General features: G+C 47.7%; 1 protein-coding gene across 3 annotated transcripts in view; it reads right to left on the reverse strand.

Moving 5' to 3' along the window:
* The window catches only part of RAB11FIP3 (RAB11 family interacting protein 3), a 97,945-nt gene that overhangs the window by 7,359 nt on the left and 72,120 nt on the right, over positions 1-18,466 (reverse strand). For 2 of the 3 annotated variants that reach the window (XM_023744921.1, XM_023744920.1), the window contains 5 exons: positions 15,198-15,347; positions 12,231-12,365; positions 9,233-9,268; positions 3,689-3,782; positions 2,504-2,607 (listed from right to left, as the gene is read on the reverse strand). In XM_023744921.1, the coding sequence (XP_023600689.1) occupies positions 2,504-2,607; positions 3,689-3,782; positions 9,233-9,268; positions 12,231-12,365; positions 15,198-15,347 (519 nt within the window). The remainder of the gene's footprint in view (positions 1-2,503; positions 2,608-3,688; positions 3,783-9,232; positions 9,269-12,230; positions 12,366-15,197; positions 15,348-18,466) is intronic. The other variant, XM_023744919.1, reaches the window with a different exon arrangement.

Genomic DNA, 18,466 nt, shown 5'->3' on the forward strand with positions numbered 1-18,466 from the left:
ATATGAGGAACATTGCCCTAGCTGGTTTGGCTTCAGTGGATAGAAGTGTCAGCCTGCGGACTGAAGGGTTCCGGGTTTGAGTCTGGTCAAGGGCACATGCCTGGGTTATGGGCCCCATCCCCAGTAGGGGATGTGCAGGAGGCAGCCTATCAATGATTCTCTCTCATCATTGATGTTTCTATCTCTCTCCTCTCTCCCTTCCTCTCTAAAATCAATACAAATATATTTTTAAAAATATGAGAAACATTTTAAATTAATAGAAGAGTTGAAGAAGAAAACCAAGGGTATTACATAGAGGGGAAAAAAGAATAGGAAAGTCAAGGATATGGGAGGAAAGGTCTAGAAGGTCTAATATTTGAGGAATAGAAGTTCAGATAGATAAGAAAATGTAAGACACTGGAGAAATTCTAGAAATCTTCCTGAAGCTGAGGGCACACTTTCCAGATTTAAGATTTGAAAACCACGTGCCCAGCACAGGTAACAATAGGAAGCCCTCATGTGTTGAGGATGAGAACAGGGCTACACAGCGGTGCCAGGCATCCCACCCACAGTTTGGGTTGGAGGTAGCAGGGCCATCAAGTTCTCAGGGAACCTACTTCCAAGTAGAACCCCAGCCGCAGCCCCACTGTCAGTGGAGGGTGAAACAGTCTCAGACATGCCAGGTCTCAAAGAACCTGTTCCTACGCACCCTTCCCCAGGCAGCAATGGGTGATATCCTCATAATATGAAGAAAAATGGGGAATCCAGGAAATAAAGAACCAAATGCAGAGGAAGCATGTGGAATTCCTGGGATGGTGGCAGGAGAGCTGTGCCGCAGGGCTGGTGTGGGCTGACAATGTTACACATGGGAACACCAAGAAACTGCAGCAGAAGCACGCGGTTTAGGAGAACTGGGGCCAACACGAGAAGAAACATCCGCAGGAACTGGGGCAGGCCCTCCTGTGCAAACCCCGAGAGAGGGTCTCGACCGCACAAGAGAACTCGTTTTAACTTCATTAAAGTGATGTAGCCCTGGTTGGTGTGGCTAAGTGGTAAGAGTATTGGTTTGTGCACCAGAGGATCATGGGTTCAATTCCCAGTCAAGGGCACGGCACATACCTGGGTTACAGGTTCGAGCCCCGGGCATGCAGGAGGCAACCAATCAATGTGTCTCTCTCACATTGATGTTATTCTCTCTCTTTCCCCCTCTCTCCCTCCCTTCCACTCTCTCTAAAAAGCAATGGAACAATATCCTTGGGTGAGGATCAAAAGAAAATAAAGTGATGTATCAGTAGCATCCAGGATGAAAACATTACGACAGGAACCAAGCATAACCCTGATGCCTATGATGCGCATGCCATGGGAGTGTGTGTGGGCCTATGTTCCATGCTGTTAAAAGCACTCGGAGTCCACTTGTTCACGTCATGGGTGCGAAAACAAGGCTTCGAAGACAGGGCTCTTCTTGCCTGCAGTCACAGAGTGTGAGGCAGCCCGCTTGTGTAGACCCCCCACACACCATGCTCCCCGCCTCTCAGGTCCCTCAGGACTCCCCCCTGCCTGGCTACCACACCAGATGCACTGAGGCAGCACACCTGGCAGCTGATGCGTCTGGTCCAAGCTCCTCATGCTCTGCACGAGAAGCACGTTGCTGCAAACAGCATGAGGTTACACAGAATGACGAGTTTCAAGACACTGAAACTCACACAGGATTCTATAAAAAGTCTGCACAGCAGGAGTGGGGAAGTAACCTCCGCCCCCTCCATGCTCACAGTGGCTCCTCCTCAGTTCACACGTCTGCTATTTCCTCCTTGTGCTCTCACTATCAGAATCAGACTGTGCATCCCACCATGCACCCAGCGGTTCCTACTCGTTTCTTGTTTCTGTGGCTAAGTATCTGTGAGGACCTGCATGTCCCAAGGACAGGTCATGCTTCCAATGCAAAGGGCTCTGAAGGCACTGGCTCTCACTCCCAAAGCCCCCCCTTGCTGTCTGAGGCCCTGGCAATCATGTAATCTCCCTGAGCCTTGGTTTCCTCATCTGTGAAATGGGGACAGTGGTATCTGCCTCGCAGGGATCGTAAAGATGAAACCAGATCATGTGAGAGAAGTGAGCAAATCACAGCAACTCTCACAGCCAAGGAGCCCAAGCCCAGGAACGAAGGCCTGTGGTTAATACTATTCCCCAGGATGGGCTCTCAGAGAGGGGACACCAGCCAGAGGCCTCACATTGGAACCCCAGTATGCCTCCTCTCGCCTTGTGGCCTCTGCCACCCCTGAGATCAGGCTCCCTCCACCAGGCACTCTGTGCAGGCAGTGTGGGTGCTGGCCTCACTGCTCCTGAGGGAGGGGTGAGGCGGTGCCCTCTCCACACTCTTTCCTCTGAGGCCCTAAATGGGTTGAAGACAGTACTAAGTTGAAGCCACGCTCAAAAGGCAACCCCGCACCATCCCCTGGGCTGGCTCCCAGCAGCAGGATGGAGAGCAGCTGCAGGTGGGAGCCAACCTCTGCGCAGCAGCCATGCTCACCTGTGCACCAGCTGGAGATTTTCCTGCCTCAGTCGGCTGTGTTGCTCCCCATTGGCAGCGGTGTCCTTCTCCAGCTCTGACACCCGCTTCTCCAAGAAGACAACCTTGGTAGCAAGACAGTGTTCATTTGGTTCCAGTGGGCCTATCTTGTTCATGGAGACTATCCCCATAAAAGAGGTAGTATGTCCCCCACAGCCGTCAATATGGACGGGGAACAGGCCATGGCCTCAAAACTACAGGTGCAGATGTCAGCAGGTGGCCTGAAGTTGCCACAACAGTGCCTTTGTTGATGAATCTGTAATGGCTTGTGGGGCGCCTGCTCTCTGCCAGACCCAGCCCATGGAGACAGCACATGGCAGGGGACTCAAGGAAGAGAAAGGCCCCAGGATTTGGTACCTCCCTTCTCAGGGAGCTCACTAACAAGATAGGAGACAGATACCTACATAGGTGATAAACAGAGGGAGACCTGCAAAGTAGATATTGTAGGTGCTATAGAGAGGAGGTGAGGGGAGACAGGAAAGGGTACAGGAAGAGATGAGGGAGTACAGGAGGAGGTGAAGAGGGGCGACAGGATGGGGTGAGGGTACAGAATGGGGTGAAGGGTATAGAAGGAGGTGAGGGGGGACAGAAAGAGGTGAGAGGTGTGTGCTGCCACTTTCCTCTTCCCCTCTTTCTGAAGCTGGTCCTTGTGAAGTCTGGGGCTGTTACCATAGATGGCCTGTCCCCACATAACCCATTTACCAGGTTTCTTTCAGGGAACAGCCCATTCTACACATTGTTTGATGGGGTGAGTGCCCTCCTCCCCAAAACCTCCAGTGCCCCCAAATCCTGCCTCCATGGGCCCTGGTGAGCTGGGTCTCTGAGTCAGTGCACCCTGAGCTGACACATACAAATATGGGCTGATAGCCACTGGCGCTCACTGTTCTGTTCCCATGGTCGCAGTCCCCTCTACCTTGTATGTGAAATGCTAGAGACCGGCAGGGCTGGCAGAGGATCTAATTAATTAGCCCTTGTGGTGCTGTCACTACTCCCGATGTGCTCTATCTGCTTGCCAGGATGAGGCCTGGTCCCCAAATGCACCTCAACAAATACACCCCAATGTGGGCCCACACCCCGAGCACAAGTCCTGAGACTGGGACCGTGTTGTCCACAGGTGGTCCTCTGGTCTCCCGATCCAGGGCCTACCTTGTCCGCAATATCTTCTTCCATGCCCTCCAAAGGGTCTGGGGGAGGGTCCTGCAGGGCTTCCATGGTCAGAGCCCCTGACTGAAGCAGGTGTCTGTGGAGAAGAAACAACAGCCCAGTCCAGAGAAGGTCTTTCACCAGAACAAAGACAGAAAAGAAGACGGGAGAGACCAATCCAAGTTCTTCAAACATGAGCATTTCTAGGTCAGTCTGAAAAGCAAATCCCAGCAGCCTGGGACCCAAGTGTCCGCCGAAGGGAGTTCTGGGCAGGACGCTATTACCGAGGGGCTAGAGTAAGCCAGCTGTACTCTGTGTCCAAAGAGTCCTCCTGCTGCTCTTTGGAGCCTGATAAGCCCAGCCTTCTCCCACCAGCTGATGGGGCAAGGGTACTTTGTACTTGGGTAATAAAATAAGACGCGGTTCCTCCCTGAGATACGATATAATCTCATCTTCCACTGTGGCCCATGAAATACTAATTCGGGATCATGACTTCTGCACACAACGTCACCTACATGCATCTTGATATCTGATTTTTCAAATGTACTCCCAATAGCAGCAATAGTGAGAGACTGGGGGGGAGGGCTGTCTTTCTGGGAAAGGCATACAGGCACGATGCCCAGCCAGAGCAGCTCCAAGCAGTTGGCACCAGTGGGCACAGGTCTCCAGCCATGTGGGCCATGCTGGGTGGCGTGCAACCTAGGACATAGGTGAGCACAAGCCCCGGCTGTCCTGTGGAAACCCCTGGGGCTCCACACACTTGAAGCTCCTTGCTTCAGTCCTCAGCCATTGGCACCTTAGCGGGTACTCAGCAAATACATGTTCACTCACCCTGGAGATAATCTTATTAATTGTAGTGATACTATATCAGCTGTTATTTACCTGATGCATGTAAAACTCTCAGAGCATTTGGACAGAGTCTGCATATACTGACCCAGGTTCCAAGTTGACAGTCTGATACTCAGAGCTGTATGACTTTGAAAAAGCTACTCACCCTCTCTGAAACCTATTCTCCTATAAAATGGGGATCTGCAGGCTATTATTTAAATTAGGTTTTATATATATAAACAGCTCCGATAAGGACATAGCACAGGGTAAGGATTCAATAAAATACTATTAAAATCACATTGAAATTTTCTACATTATCTTTATAAAAGGTATCACCTTCTATTTCCTTTTTAGTGCTGACTTAGCTTGTACATTTCTTAAAATTTTTTTGACTCCAGAAATGTTCTAAGGGGAACAAAAAAGAAGGGCATCTTCATCCCTGGGGACCACGAGTCCCTTAAATGTGTCCTTGGTGAGACATAGGAGCACCCCTTGGATTTCATCTGATTCCCTGAAGGGCACTGAACCCTAAGGGCAGGGCCACCATGTTCTTGTCCAATTGATGTTCTCAAACACCAATGACTTTGACCTCAAACACAAGCTCCTGATGCCAATCCTGGGATAGAAAGCTGCCCACCCCAGACCCAGAGACCATGCTGAGGAGGGGCTATAGCCTAGGGCCTGACCCACAATCCTGAGCTTCTACTAGGGGCTCACGGCACTTCTGAACAGCTGAACCTGGGAATGGGCGGTTGTACCCAGTCCCCAAGCACCCAGCGTGTGGCCCCAGCATGTGGCTGCCTCAGGGAAAGGCCAAGGTTTCTTGGCACTGTGGGTGAGGGTCTTGTTTATTTAAAGCCACCCCTATGGAGGCCTACCCGGAGAGAGGACTATGGGAAATGCCTGATCATCCCAAAGGGAGGCAGGTGAAGTCCGGCAGGTGCCAGGACACTCGTGTCAAGACCTGCTTTCTGCTCTGGGCAGTCCCACTGGCGCTCCCTCTGGTCCTGAGGCTGGCTGTGTGCCAGTGCGGTTCTCGCTGGCACACCGACCCCAGAGCCCTTTCCATCCATGTTGGATACAAGTCAGGTCACAGAGGCCAGAGCTGGTGGCTCCAAAACCCATACTCCAGCCACCCTGCCACGTGCAAAGGGCTAAAATACTGTGAAGAGTGAAATTACAACAGTTATTTTGAGTTTTCTTAAAATTCTGGTGGTGGTACTGAGGGCAAAACAGCAGCAGATTAAAATTGCATCTGCAAGGTATGTTTGTACCGACCACAAAATATGCCTCTGTAAACTCTAACTGCACATTCCTGCAGATTGGGCTTTTCTATACCACAGGGTATCTGTGAAGGAAAAATTAAGTTCTCAGAGGGTGTTTCATGGAGGGAGCAGACACAAAGCCCAACCGTCGAGGCAGCTTGGGCCCTCAACAACCCCAGGGGCCCTCAGTGTCCCAGATGTGGGAGGCTGAGAGGAGATGACTCAGATTTTCACCTTCCTTAGTTTCACCAGCTGTAGCCTATCTGGGGTAAAATATAAAAGTGATGTTAAAACTGTAATAAAGTGTGGTTTGGAATTAATATTATACCCTTAAGAGCTTGGATGCTTTTCTGAAAGGGGTGATGTGAGAAAACAAATGGAGAAGGTGAATTGATGATATGCAGCTATGCTTGCTCTGGATCCTAAGCCCTCAAGATGATAGAGGAGAAAAAACCACACACAAAATGTTTACATGCCCAAGAACAAGGAGAACAGAAGAGAAAATGGCACCAGGAAAGAGATGTCCAGAGGTTAGAGCGCCGGCCCACACCAGAGGGTCGCAGGTTGGATTCCCAGTCAAGGGCACATACCCTTGAGGGTTGCAGGTTTGGTGAGGGTGTGTGTGGGACGCAACCAGTCAATGTCTCTCTCTCCCACTGATGTTTCTCTCTCTCTCTCCCTCTCTCTCTCTCTCTCTCTCTCTCTCTCTCTCTCTCTCCCCCTCCTTCCCTCCCTCCCTTCCTTCCACTCTCTCAAACAATCAGTGGAAAAAAGAGCGACAAATGTCCTGGGCACTGGAGGGCAGAGGAGGGCCGCAGTGAGCCAGTGAGACACTGGAGCCAGCGCTTCCTCTGGAAAGCCCAGGAAGGACTGGCACCTGAGAACAGGAGAGTAGAGATGAGCACTGAGGATGGGAGGGGCAGCACCCACTGCACCCTTGAAAAGGACTGTCCTAGACCAGGAGCAGCCCTGGACTCAGGACACATGGCTTACAAACAGAATGCACCCCAGTCTGCAAACTAAACGGTGGGCCCAGCACAGCTCCCCAAACGCTGGCAGCTGGCAGCCAGGCAGAACTCACTCTGGGGAAATTGGCCAGCATGGCTGGAGAAAAGACCTACTGACACAGGGGTCTGCCCACACCACATGCTGGCCAGCTGTGAGCAACCACTTCAATACGCACAGAGAGGGTACCCCCAGCTGTTGGAGAGAGGCCTCAAACAAGAATGGCAGAGCCCAGATGAGAACCCAGGGAAGAGATGGGGAGGAAGAGCTGGTGGCATGGGGGTCACAGGAGACAACGCCAGAGTAGAGAGAGGCATAGGGGGAGCAGGATGAAGGCATGTGGAGCCACAAGCAGGAGTCCTAGAAAAAGCAGAAAGTGGAACAGAGAACACTGTCAAAGAAACAGGCTGACAAAGCTCCCCAAAACTAAGGGACAGAAGCTTCCACAATCAAACGACACAACTTTCATTCAGCCCAGCATAATTAAGGGGAATAAGAACTCACAGGACGGATCCCTACCAGGATAAAGAAAACATCTTAAAAGCTCCCAGAGAGGGAAAATGAGAAAGCATTAGATCTCTCAGCAGCAGCAGTCCTAGTACCAGAAGGTAATGAGCAACGCCTTAAAACACTCTAAAGGGAAATCATTTACAATCCAGATTTCTAGACTAAGCCAAACTATAAGAGTAAGACATCTAGCAAGGTCTCAACATTTATCTCCTGGTGGGGGTTGGGGGGGACTTATCTCCTGGTTACCTCTTTTTCCAACAAGCTACAAGAATATATGCTGGACAAAAAATGGAGATTAGAAAAAAGGAAGACAGATTATCAGGGAGTGAAATGACCCAACACCTGAAACAAATATCTGGATCCCACCACGTGTGTGGGGGAAATAGGACCACAGCAATGCAGCCTGCACACACCTGTGCAAAGGGCAGAGGCTCTGGGGGGGAATGGCCAATAGGCCCAGGGCTGCCACGTGGCCCTGTGAGAGGGCTGGGCAGAGCAGCACAGAAGATGACACAAGGGCTGGGTAGAGGTGGGCTGAGAGGTGCAGTGGGGAATGGGAACATCTATCTTAGTGTCAACAATAAAAATAAAACCTAGCCCTAACCGGTTTGGCTCAGTGGATAGAGCGTTGGCCTGAGGACTGAAGGGTCCCAGGTTCGATTCCAGTCAAGGGCATGTACCTTGGTTGCGGGCACATCCCCAGTAGGGGGTGTGCAAGAGGCAGCTGACCGATATTTCTAACTCTCTATCCCTCTCTCTTCCTCTCTGTAAAAAATCAATAAAATATATTTAAAAAAAATAAAAATAAAACCTAACCAATGGACACAGACACTAGGGGAGTGAGAACATGAGTGGGGGAGTGGGGGGACAATGGGGGGATAAGGACACATATGTAATACCTTAATCAATAAAGAGAAAACAAATAATTAAAAATGAAATTAAATTTAAAAAAAGAGTTGAGAAAACACAGAATAAATATTACTTTAAAAAGATGAAGCAGCCGAAACCGGTTTGGCTCGGTGGATAGAGCGTCGGCCTGTGGACTGAGGGGTCCCGGGTTCGATTCCGGTCAAGGGCATGTACCTGGGTTGTGGGCACATCCCCAGTGGGAGATGTGCGGGAGGCAGCTGATCGATGTTTCTCTCTCATCGATGTTTCTAACTCTCTATCTCTCTCCCTTCCTCTCTGTAAAAAATCAATAAAATATATTAAAAAAAAAAAAAAAAAAAAAAAAAAAAAAAAAAGATGAAGCAAATAAAAACATGAAGACAATCACTGACTCCAGGAGAAACAATGACTTGTCTTAAAAAGGAAATATAGTACACGGTTCCTATAGAGAATGCTGGCACCTTATAAACTCTGTGAAAATTGCTTTTAGAACTAGCATAGTAGGGGAGAGGATAAATGTATGTGCTGTCATCTTTCACTGTAGGAAGCCAATAAACAGTATCCAAAACTGAAGAATGAAGAAATGATCACAGAAGAATGTTCTTTAGAAACCCAGAGTTAGGCACTTCTCCTTCCTCTTGTAACCCTGGGGAACCAGTGGAGGTGCAAAAGGCAGATCCAGACCTGGACGCCATCATGTTCTGGGTCTGTGAAATCAGGCCCCTCACAGACTCTCTCTTCAGCAGACATGGAGATATGGGCCCCCTTCTGGACCTTGTTGGTGAATACGCAATAAAACAGAAGGGATGTCAAACACTTTCAACATAAACTTCCTGGTTACAAATTCAGGTCCAAAACTACAGCTTTGAAAATTCTTCTGACAATCCATCCCCTTGAATTATTTTTAATCTCAAACCATGAGAAGCAACTTTCAAAAGTTTAAAAAATAATACGTTGGAAAACAGTATTTTCTAAACATGTTTTTGAAAAGAGCTATAATTAGTGATACATTTCAGAAGAACATCTCAATAAGTAACCAATGGTTTCCTACCTTGCCACCTTCTTGCTGGAGAGCCGCTTCGTTGGACTGTGCAAAATCAAAATAAACAGGAAAATCGTGTCAGAGAACAGACAGGGAGGAACGGGAGGAAACAGGAAATTCGGGCTGAAGAGATATGGGGATGGGGGTGCGTCCATAGGCATGCAGCACCGTGCTTGCCAGGCCAGCTCCATGCACAGAAAGGCCCACTCAGCAAAACATTCAGGAACATGGGCGCAATTGCAGGGGCTTGTCAAGGACTCAGCAAAGTGTTATTATTTCACGCCCCAAAGAAACTTCCAATAGAGCCACAATCAGACCTCAGTCAGAGGTTGGCCCCGTGTCTACACCCTCCAGCTGGTTGCACTGGGTCCAAGTCATTGGCCAATGCCACATCCCAAATGCTTTTGAAGCCAATTACCCTCCAAACAGTGGGCCCCCACATGAAACATGACATGGGCCTGTTTGTAACATAAAGTGTTGTCATCGGTTTTAACTTAGGCACTAATACTTCACACTCCAAAATCCCCCCTGGGCAACTTCCCTGGTGCCAGCACCCAGCAGCTGCCAGTGCCCAGCAGCTTCCCGACACATCCTATGGCAGTTTTGTAGCAAAATACTTTTGGTGAGACTCCTCCAATGAATAGCTTTCCTGGCAGCCAGAGAGCAGATTTCCAGCAAGTTCTAGATGGTAGATCTCAAGTCACAGCCCCACCGCCTCCCATAGCCCCTCATCCATGAGGCACCACAGTGACATACTTGCCACCCAGTTTGCCATGGTTACACCTTCTACAGCAGGGTCGGATCTCAGCCCTGGGTGAGCTGGGTGGGCTGGCTGTTTTGTATAGATGCTATTCCTACATTCCTCCAAGTTCTCTCTACTCTTACTAGCTGACCCCTTGTTATAGTTAGCCATAACTTCACCAACCTCTCAGGGAGTAGACTGGCAGTCCAGTGACTGGGTTTATAATGTGAAAATATGCCTCTGGGTAAAGCAGACATCTACAACATTTTTGTAAAATTAATTGTTTTTACAGAGGGTCCCAGGTACCTGGAAAACATGATAGCTATCAGCATCTTCTGAAGCTCACAGAGTAGAAATTATATCTGACGTCAAAGCATCCAGATACAGTTTGGATTAAATCACCTTTTATCTTCCACAAACCATGACCAAATACATTTATTTTGAGGCAATTCCATGGACACCAACAGGCAAGATTCAGATATCTTTAACTGAGTGTTTACGGGGAAATGACTGACAGCTGTGTCCTGATCATAGTAATAACTTTAATGATATATTAACCAACCTGGTAGAGTCTTTCTTAGGGAATGGGTGGCTGAAAGTGGAGGTGAGATCCCACTAGACTTGCTGGCCATACTAGCCACGTCCCAGTCTATTATCTGCCCCCACAAAGCCTAGCAGAGGTGACCATGTCAGTCCTGGGACAGATTCTCCATATGGGAAAAGATCATTTCTATGTCAAAAATCTTCAGAGAATAAGAGATGACATACCTGTACTGGAACCTACTTAACAGGAAGGCAAGTCTTCACATGGAAAGGATAAATGACCCCACACCAGAGCACCCACGTAAAAGAGGTTAAACTGTCTTTCCCTAAAACAGAGGCCACTGGATCTTTGGGATCACAAGACACCACATTTTTTAAGTCTCCCTGGAAGGCACCCCTCAAAGAACACTTCCAGTTTCTCATCAGTGCTGCTGGGAATCCACCAGGCTCCCTTCTGAAGCTGCCAATGGGCCACAAATGTGGGGGCCCACCTAATGGGCATGTGCTGGACTCCGGCCTGTGTTGGCATGTTGCACAGAACATAAGAAAAAGTGTCAAACACGTAAAACGCACTGGAATTGGAACCAGAGGCAGAACAGCAGGTACAACAGGACCAAGGTCATGAGGACCCACCAGAAAGACCGAGTTGGCCTTGGCTGAGGCCCCAAAGGGGAAGGCTCCTCAAGATATGTAAGAGGTTTTTAGAAGACTACTCTAAACACACTGAAGCCATCAGGATAGTTCAAATTTCTGCCAATTTTTATGTAACCTTCCACCCCTTCTTCCAAGAAGCCTCCCTGGATTATTGCCTGGGAGCCCACAGTCCTGATCAGCACATACCAAGTGGCCCACCCAGGGGTTTGCCCGTATGACCAGCTAAATCAACAATATGCTTAATGAGCATGTCAATATATGCAAACTACCCAAAAATGTTTTCTCTAACTGGAGCTTGTGAAGTTGTGAGAAGCCAGCAAAAGGAACTGCTGAAACTCTGAAACTCTGACTTGAGCTGGAATTGGGTATTGGGGATGAAAAGGGAAGCAAATGGTTTGACATAAACTGGACCCAGGAGATGGAGGAGAGAGAACAGACAGATGAGGGCAGAGAGCAGCAAAACATGCTGGGGTCCTGTTTTAAAAAAAGGGTAGCCAAGCTGGATTCTTCTTGAAACGGCGTCTGAGGCAGCCTTACGAAAGCAAGTTCAGTATAGGGGCTCACCTAGAGAATGCGTACCTGATTTAAAACAACATCCTGAAAGCTGACTGCAAATCTGTTTTGAAAGACCAAATCTTACTTTAACTTTCCCATGTTGTTTCATGTGACTCCCAATTAAAGAAATCTTTTAGTAAAATGAAGAAAGTAGCTCTTTCTAAGAACAGACTTTCATGAGTTGGACTTCCTTACGCAGGATACATAGCATCTAAGATCGTGTCCTCCCTCGTTTCCTCCCGAAGGGAAAGAAGCAGCTGATTAGACTGCAGCATGCACACAGGAGCAAGTAGGGTGAAGGGCACCAAACAGGCTCAACGCATGCAGGGAGGGAGAGGCGGGGCTAGGGAAGAGTCCGGCATCTGCATGCTCACCTTCACGAGGAAGTCCCCCCACCCCCGGAGTGGGCTAGCCCAAGTGAGTGGCACCTGGGGCCAGACCAGCCAGGGCAGCTGTGGACAAGAGTCCCCTCACCCTGGAACATAGAGCAGGGCCAGGCACTACATCAGTTACCTATTCTTTTCAAGATCATTCAGGCGAGCGGAAAGATCTTCTAGGCGGTTGATTTGTTTATGGCACTGGCTACAGTAAAACTCAAAGGCCTCATCAGTGAGGATGCTGTGCAGCTTTGTGGCAAGCGGGTCGGCGCTAGAGAGACAAGAAGTGTCAGTTCAGGAAACAGCCAGGACTGTTCAGGTTACCCGTGACTCCACACAGGGCTAGAGTTGGCCAGGCAAAAGCATATTGTCAGGTAACTGGCGGTGGAAGATTGACTCTTAACTTTCAGACTGCTGTAAACCCACCTCCCTCAACGTCACCTATGACCCATGACATACGCCCGCTTAAGTTGCAGGGGGCTCAGCCACACACCTGCTCCTTCCTGGTCAGATGCTCAGAGGAAACAAAGTGGCCCATCAAGTACCCTTAACAGGAAGTAAGTGCCTGGACACACTGCTTCCTCCTTGGTTAAGCACTCATCAATGTGAGCGCAAAGCATGTCTCCAGGTGCAGTTTTACTCACTATACTATAACTGCTTTAATACGCTCCTAAAATCACCAATATCAGCCCTGGTCGGTATGGCTGTGGTTAGAGTGTCGGCCCGCGCACCAAAGGGTCTTGGGTTCGATTCCCGGTCAAGGGCACGTACCTGGGTTGCAGGTTCGCCCCCTACCCCTTGTTGGGGCACCTGCAGGAGGTAACCAGTTTATGTGTTTCTCTCATACCAATGTTTCTTTCTCCTCTTCTCCTTCTCCCTCTCCCTCTCCCCATCCCTTCCACTCTCTCTAAGAAGCAATAGAAAGCCCAGCTGGTGTTGCTCAGTGATTGAGTATCAACCCATGCACCAAGAGGTCACTGGTTCAATTCCTGATCAGGGAACATGCTCTGGTTTTCGGCTCAACCCCAGTATGGGCTGTGCAGGAGACAGCTGATTAATGTTTCTCTCTCATCGATGTTTCTTTCTCATCGATGTTTCTCTCTCTCTCCCCCTTTCCCTTCCTCTCTCAAAAAAAATCAATAAAAACATACTTTTAAACAAACAAAACCCCACCAATATTAAAGACTACACATGAATTATGAATCACCAACAATTCTGTTATTTTTTTAAGACCTTTGTTAAAAAGTCAGAATTCTATTAGCCTCCCTGGGCGTTCAGGGCACTGGCGATGCACTGGCCAGAAGGCAGCAATGTCTCTGGGGCATGAGGACCCACAGGCTTTTAAAAGCCAATTTGAGCCCTGGCCACGTGACTCAGTTGGTTGGAGCATCAGCCCATATACCAAAAGGGTTGCAGGTTCGATTCCTGGTCAGGGCACATACCTAGATTTTGGGTTCAATCCCTGGTTGGGTTATGTATGGGAGGCAACTGATTGATGTTTCTCTCTTACATTGATGTCTCTCTCTCTCTCTCTCTCTCTTCTCAAATCAATAAATATATCCTTGAGTGAGGATTAAAAAAAATTTAAGCCAATTTGGAAGTTCGATTTGAAGAAAGGTTAAAGTGGCCCTGGCTGATTTGGTTCAGTGTATAGAGAGAGTGTTGGCCTGCGGACTGAAGGGTCCTGGGCTCGATTCCAGTGAAGGGCACATGCCCAGGTTACAGGCTCGATCCCCAGTAGGGGGTATGCAGGAGGTAGCCAATCAATGATTCTCCCTCATCATTGATGTTTCTATCTCTCTCTCCTCTCCCTTCTTCTCTGAAACAAATAAAAACACATATTTTTTAAAAAGAACGTTTAAAGTGAAACATCAATTGTAGCACAAAAGTCACACTTGAGACAAAAATCAGTGAGACACTGGACAAGAGACAGGGACAAACTAAACAAATAGGAAGAGATTACCAAAACAGGACAGAAACGCACACTTAGCAATGCCAAGTCCTTTGGCCTTGACTTTAACACCAACACAAGTGTGCATATGGGAAGAGGAGAGCTACTGAAAGGAAGCTACCACTTCACTCACTCACACTCCTAGAGATGCCTTTGAAAGGCTCCTATCCCCACGCTGGTGGGCAGCTTAGGGGATAGTACATGGAGAAAGCAAGGGGGGACCCCGTCAGGCAGACCCTCCTGGCACTGGCCCCTACCCAGGTCTTCTAGGTGTGGGTTACAGTCTGGGCAAAGGAAGAATCTTGCAACTGATGGTTTCAAGATACTCGGCCTTTGCTGTCAGCAAAGATGGAGAATTTCAAGAACCGGGTGCAAAGGAGGTGACTGAAGTGCAGTCTGTTCAGCCAGGCAGGGATCTCACCTGAAGAGAAGACATGTTCTCTGATGTGCCGCCACCAGTGAAGGCGGCCAGGCCCACAGGACAAAGCACATTTAGACCCCTTGTTTGGATACAAGTGCTGGCTTTTTCCCAGGGCCTCCCGAGAGGAAGGACAGCTGGGGAGTAGCCAGCTCCATAAGCATGGATCTCACCTTTTAGATATTTCAGTGCAAAGCCAGAACTTTCCAGACAGTTTGGGGATGTCAGATAATTATAAGGAAATGAATCAAAGAATTGTTTGTGATGTTCAAGGCTCCCTCAGAGGCTGGCCAAAGGGTACATATTTTTAGCTGCAAGAGGAATAAGGCTGAGGATCTAATGTAAAACAGAGAGCAGAACTTACATGCTCTCTTATACATACATGCACATATTCATATAGCTTCCCTCAAAGCCAGCTACCAACCATAATGAGATCACAACTAGTGGCTAAGGAACCCACAAAGCCGAGTGTCCCAACACAGGTTCTGTGCCACATGGTTCAGCTGAAGCCTCATAAATGTGGAGCAATCTGGGAATGTAAGTGGATGAGAAAAACTTCAGCTAACTTTCACTGAGGCATAAAAATAAAATTTTGACTGTGTATGTTAGTTATATTACAATGAATAAAACAAGTTCTCTCTTACCAATTTATGAACCAAAAGGGGAAACTTCCCCACAACTAAATATGGGGTGAGCGGGAGGAGGACACGTACGCCAGTGCAGGGATGCATTACCTGGGGGTGAGAAAAGTAGGGTCTCTGCAGCCGTGCTCCCCATTGCAGAGGGTCTCTGGGGACAGTTCTGCCTCACTGCCCTCACCATAGTCCTCAAAATGCTCCTCATCACCTATCACCGTGACGACAGACTGGCTGTGCAGGTGGGATCTGAAAAGGCAAAACAGAAAAGACACATTGTGCTCAGGGCCATGACAGCCCTAGAACTGAAGGTGTGATGAGCGCTTTCCAGCAGAAATGAGTTCAAATGTTCTAGTAGGCACCTCATGGGACCAAGGTGACACCTGCACAGGAGGAAGGAAGAATCTTTTCAAAATAAGGCTGAGTCGTTTGGATATCAATATGGGGAAAATTATTCCTACCTCACATCATACACAAAAAAGAGAGATAACAGATCTATAAGAAATGGACCTCTGTGATCCATTCCAGCATGGTCGGCTTCTGATGGAATTTGCCGAATTTCCCCAGGGCAAGCAGAATGTGGGGAGGAGGGAAGAGGATGTAGGAACAAAGAACTGCATGTGGGCCAGCATTATGGTGGAAACCCCCCCAGGGGTCTGCCTCAGCTAGACAGGGGAGGGGGAGTCAGCTAGAAAGGCCTTAGCCCAATTTTTTTAAATGGCCCAATGGGAGACAGCAAGACCTAGGTGACATATGAGGAAACAGGTGACTTCATAGTACTCAGCCAATGAGGAACCGGAGGAGGGACTAAATAAATAAGCTGTGCCCTAGTCGGTTTGGCTCAGTGGATAGTGGATAGAGAATCGGCCTGTGGACTGAAGGGTCCCAGGTTCGATTCCAACCAAGGGCACATGATGGGGTTGCGGGCTCAATCCCCAGTAGGGGGCATGCAGGAGGTAGCTGATCAATGACTATCTCTCATCATTGATGTTTCTATCTCTCCCTCTCCCTTTCTCTCTGAAATCAATAAAAATATATTTTAAAAATAATAAATAAATAAATAAGCTGTGTTCCCTGTTCCATGTGTGAGCCTATACAATGGATGCCCACTCTTAAGCGTGTATTAAAGGTCTCATTTTCTCCATACCTCCGTTTCCGAGTCCATCATTTGAAATTCAGACAGGTGAGCTATTTCTCACAAGATCTGAATATGAAGGCAAAATAATAGGCTTTTAAAGAGCAGCAGAAGTAAACATTATAGTGATGTGGAGGTAAGCAAAAATTTCGCAAACAGAACACAGAAGTGCTAACTACAAAAGAAAAACAGATAAACTGGACTATATAGCAAATTAAAAACATCTGTTCCTCAAAGACACCACCAAGAAACTGAAAAGGCAACCTACAAAGTAGGAAAAAGGTATCTGTGAGACTCTCTACAGAGCACGCTAGTGTCTTCCCCACCCCCCGCTTTCCCCACCCGGCCCCCAGCACACTACAGCCTCTCTTCCCTCTTTCCTCTCTCAAGTCCATCTCTGTCTCTCCTAAGCTCCAGGGGCCCTTCTTTTTCTGTAACTTGTTTCCTGAGCCCATTTCTTCTAGGGCTCACTTCTACCTCTGTGCCTTTCTAAATAAACTTTCTCTTATTAAAAAAAAAAAAAAGATATCTGCAATCCACATACAGGATAAGGGACTCATCTAAAATATATGAAGAACTGCTACAAATCAGAAAGAAAAAGACAGACCCCAGGACCAACAGATGTTGAGAGACCAAATCCCACCTACTTATGTACCACTTTGCACTTCAACAGCACAGGTGAACAGCAGCCAGCAAGACTATAGGCCAAGCCAAAAAAAATTTTATTATCTGGCTTTTTACAGAAAATGTTTACAAAATGGGTAAAAGACATAAGACATGAAGAGCAACTTCACAAAAGAGGATCTCCAAATAGGCAATAAAGGCAAAAAAAGATACAAAAGGTGCTCATCCTCATGAGTCACCTGGGAAATGCTAGTAAGAACTATCCCACACCAACGTTACACTCCATGCTCTCCAGAAAGCAAACATGAAAAAAGCAGACCGTGCCAAGTGCTGCTGAGGACGGGGAGCAACCAGAACCCACAGCACTGGCATGCTAACTACTATAAGCCCTGACTGTCACTATCAGTAATTAACTAACTTCTAAAGCTGAACATGTGTGCTCCAGATGCACCACTAAGATATGTAATGTTTACAGCAGCTTTAGTCATAAAACCAAAGTACATATCAACAGTAAATTAAAAAGCTGCAGCATATTCATACAATGTAATGTTCTACTAATAAAGTAAATGATTTACAACTGTGCACAAAAATATGAATAAATCTCATAACTACAACATGAAAGGAAAGAAGTCAGGTGTAAAAGATATTTTAATCTTAAGGTACAAAACCAGGGAGAGTGATACTGCCATTAAAAAGCCAAGGTGGCCCTACCTGGTTTGGCTCAGTGGACACAGCATCGGCCTGAGGACTGAAGGGTCCCAGGTTCAAATCTGGTCAAGGGCACATGCCCTAGTTGCAGGCTTGTTGGGGGCGTGCAGGAGGCAGCCGATCAATGATTCTCAGTCACCATTGATGTTTCTATCTCTCTATCTCTCCCTTTCCCTTCCTCTCTGAAATCAATAAAAATATATTTTTTAAAAACCAGGGTGGCCCTAGACAGTTTTCTCAGTGGGTAGAGTGGGTTTGATTCTAGTCAAGGGCACATACCTTGGTTGCAGCCTCAATCCGGACATGTGGGAGGCAACGTGTCTCTCATATCGATGTTTCTCTCTTTCTCTCCCCCTCCCTTCTAGTCTCTCGAAAAATTAATGAGAAAATATCCTGGGTGAGGATTAACAACAAAAAAGCCAGGGTGGCCCTGGCCAGTGCTGTTCAGTGGATAGAGCATAGGTCTGCACACTGAAGGACTGTGGGTTCCATTCCAGGTCAAGGGCTCATACCTGGGTTTGATCCCCGGCCCCAGTAGGGTTGCGTTTGGGAAGCAACCAATCGTTGTGTCTCTCTCATATCAACACATCAATGTTTCACTCTCTTTCTCTCTCTCTCTTCCTACCTCCCTTCCACACTATCAAAAATCAATGGAAAAATATCCTTGCGTGAGGATTAAATAACAAATAAAAGCCAGAGCATCTCGGAGGGAGCTTGGAAAGGTTCTTCCTATTGTGGCATGTCTGTACCTATTAACGACAGGTGCACTTTGCATTGCCCATTTATAATACTTTCAATTCACGAGAAAAAAATGAAAAACTCTAATGAGGAACCATAACAAAAAAAAGGAAATAAAAATAAAAATAAGCCTGAAAATTAGAACTCATCCCCTTCCCCAGGG

Source organism: Myotis lucifugus, unplaced genomic scaffold (genome assembly GCF_000147115.1).
Source record: "Myotis lucifugus unplaced genomic scaffold, Myoluc2.0 scaffold_498, whole genome shotgun sequence".
NCBI lineage: Eukaryota > Metazoa > Chordata > Mammalia > Chiroptera > Vespertilionidae > Myotis > Myotis lucifugus.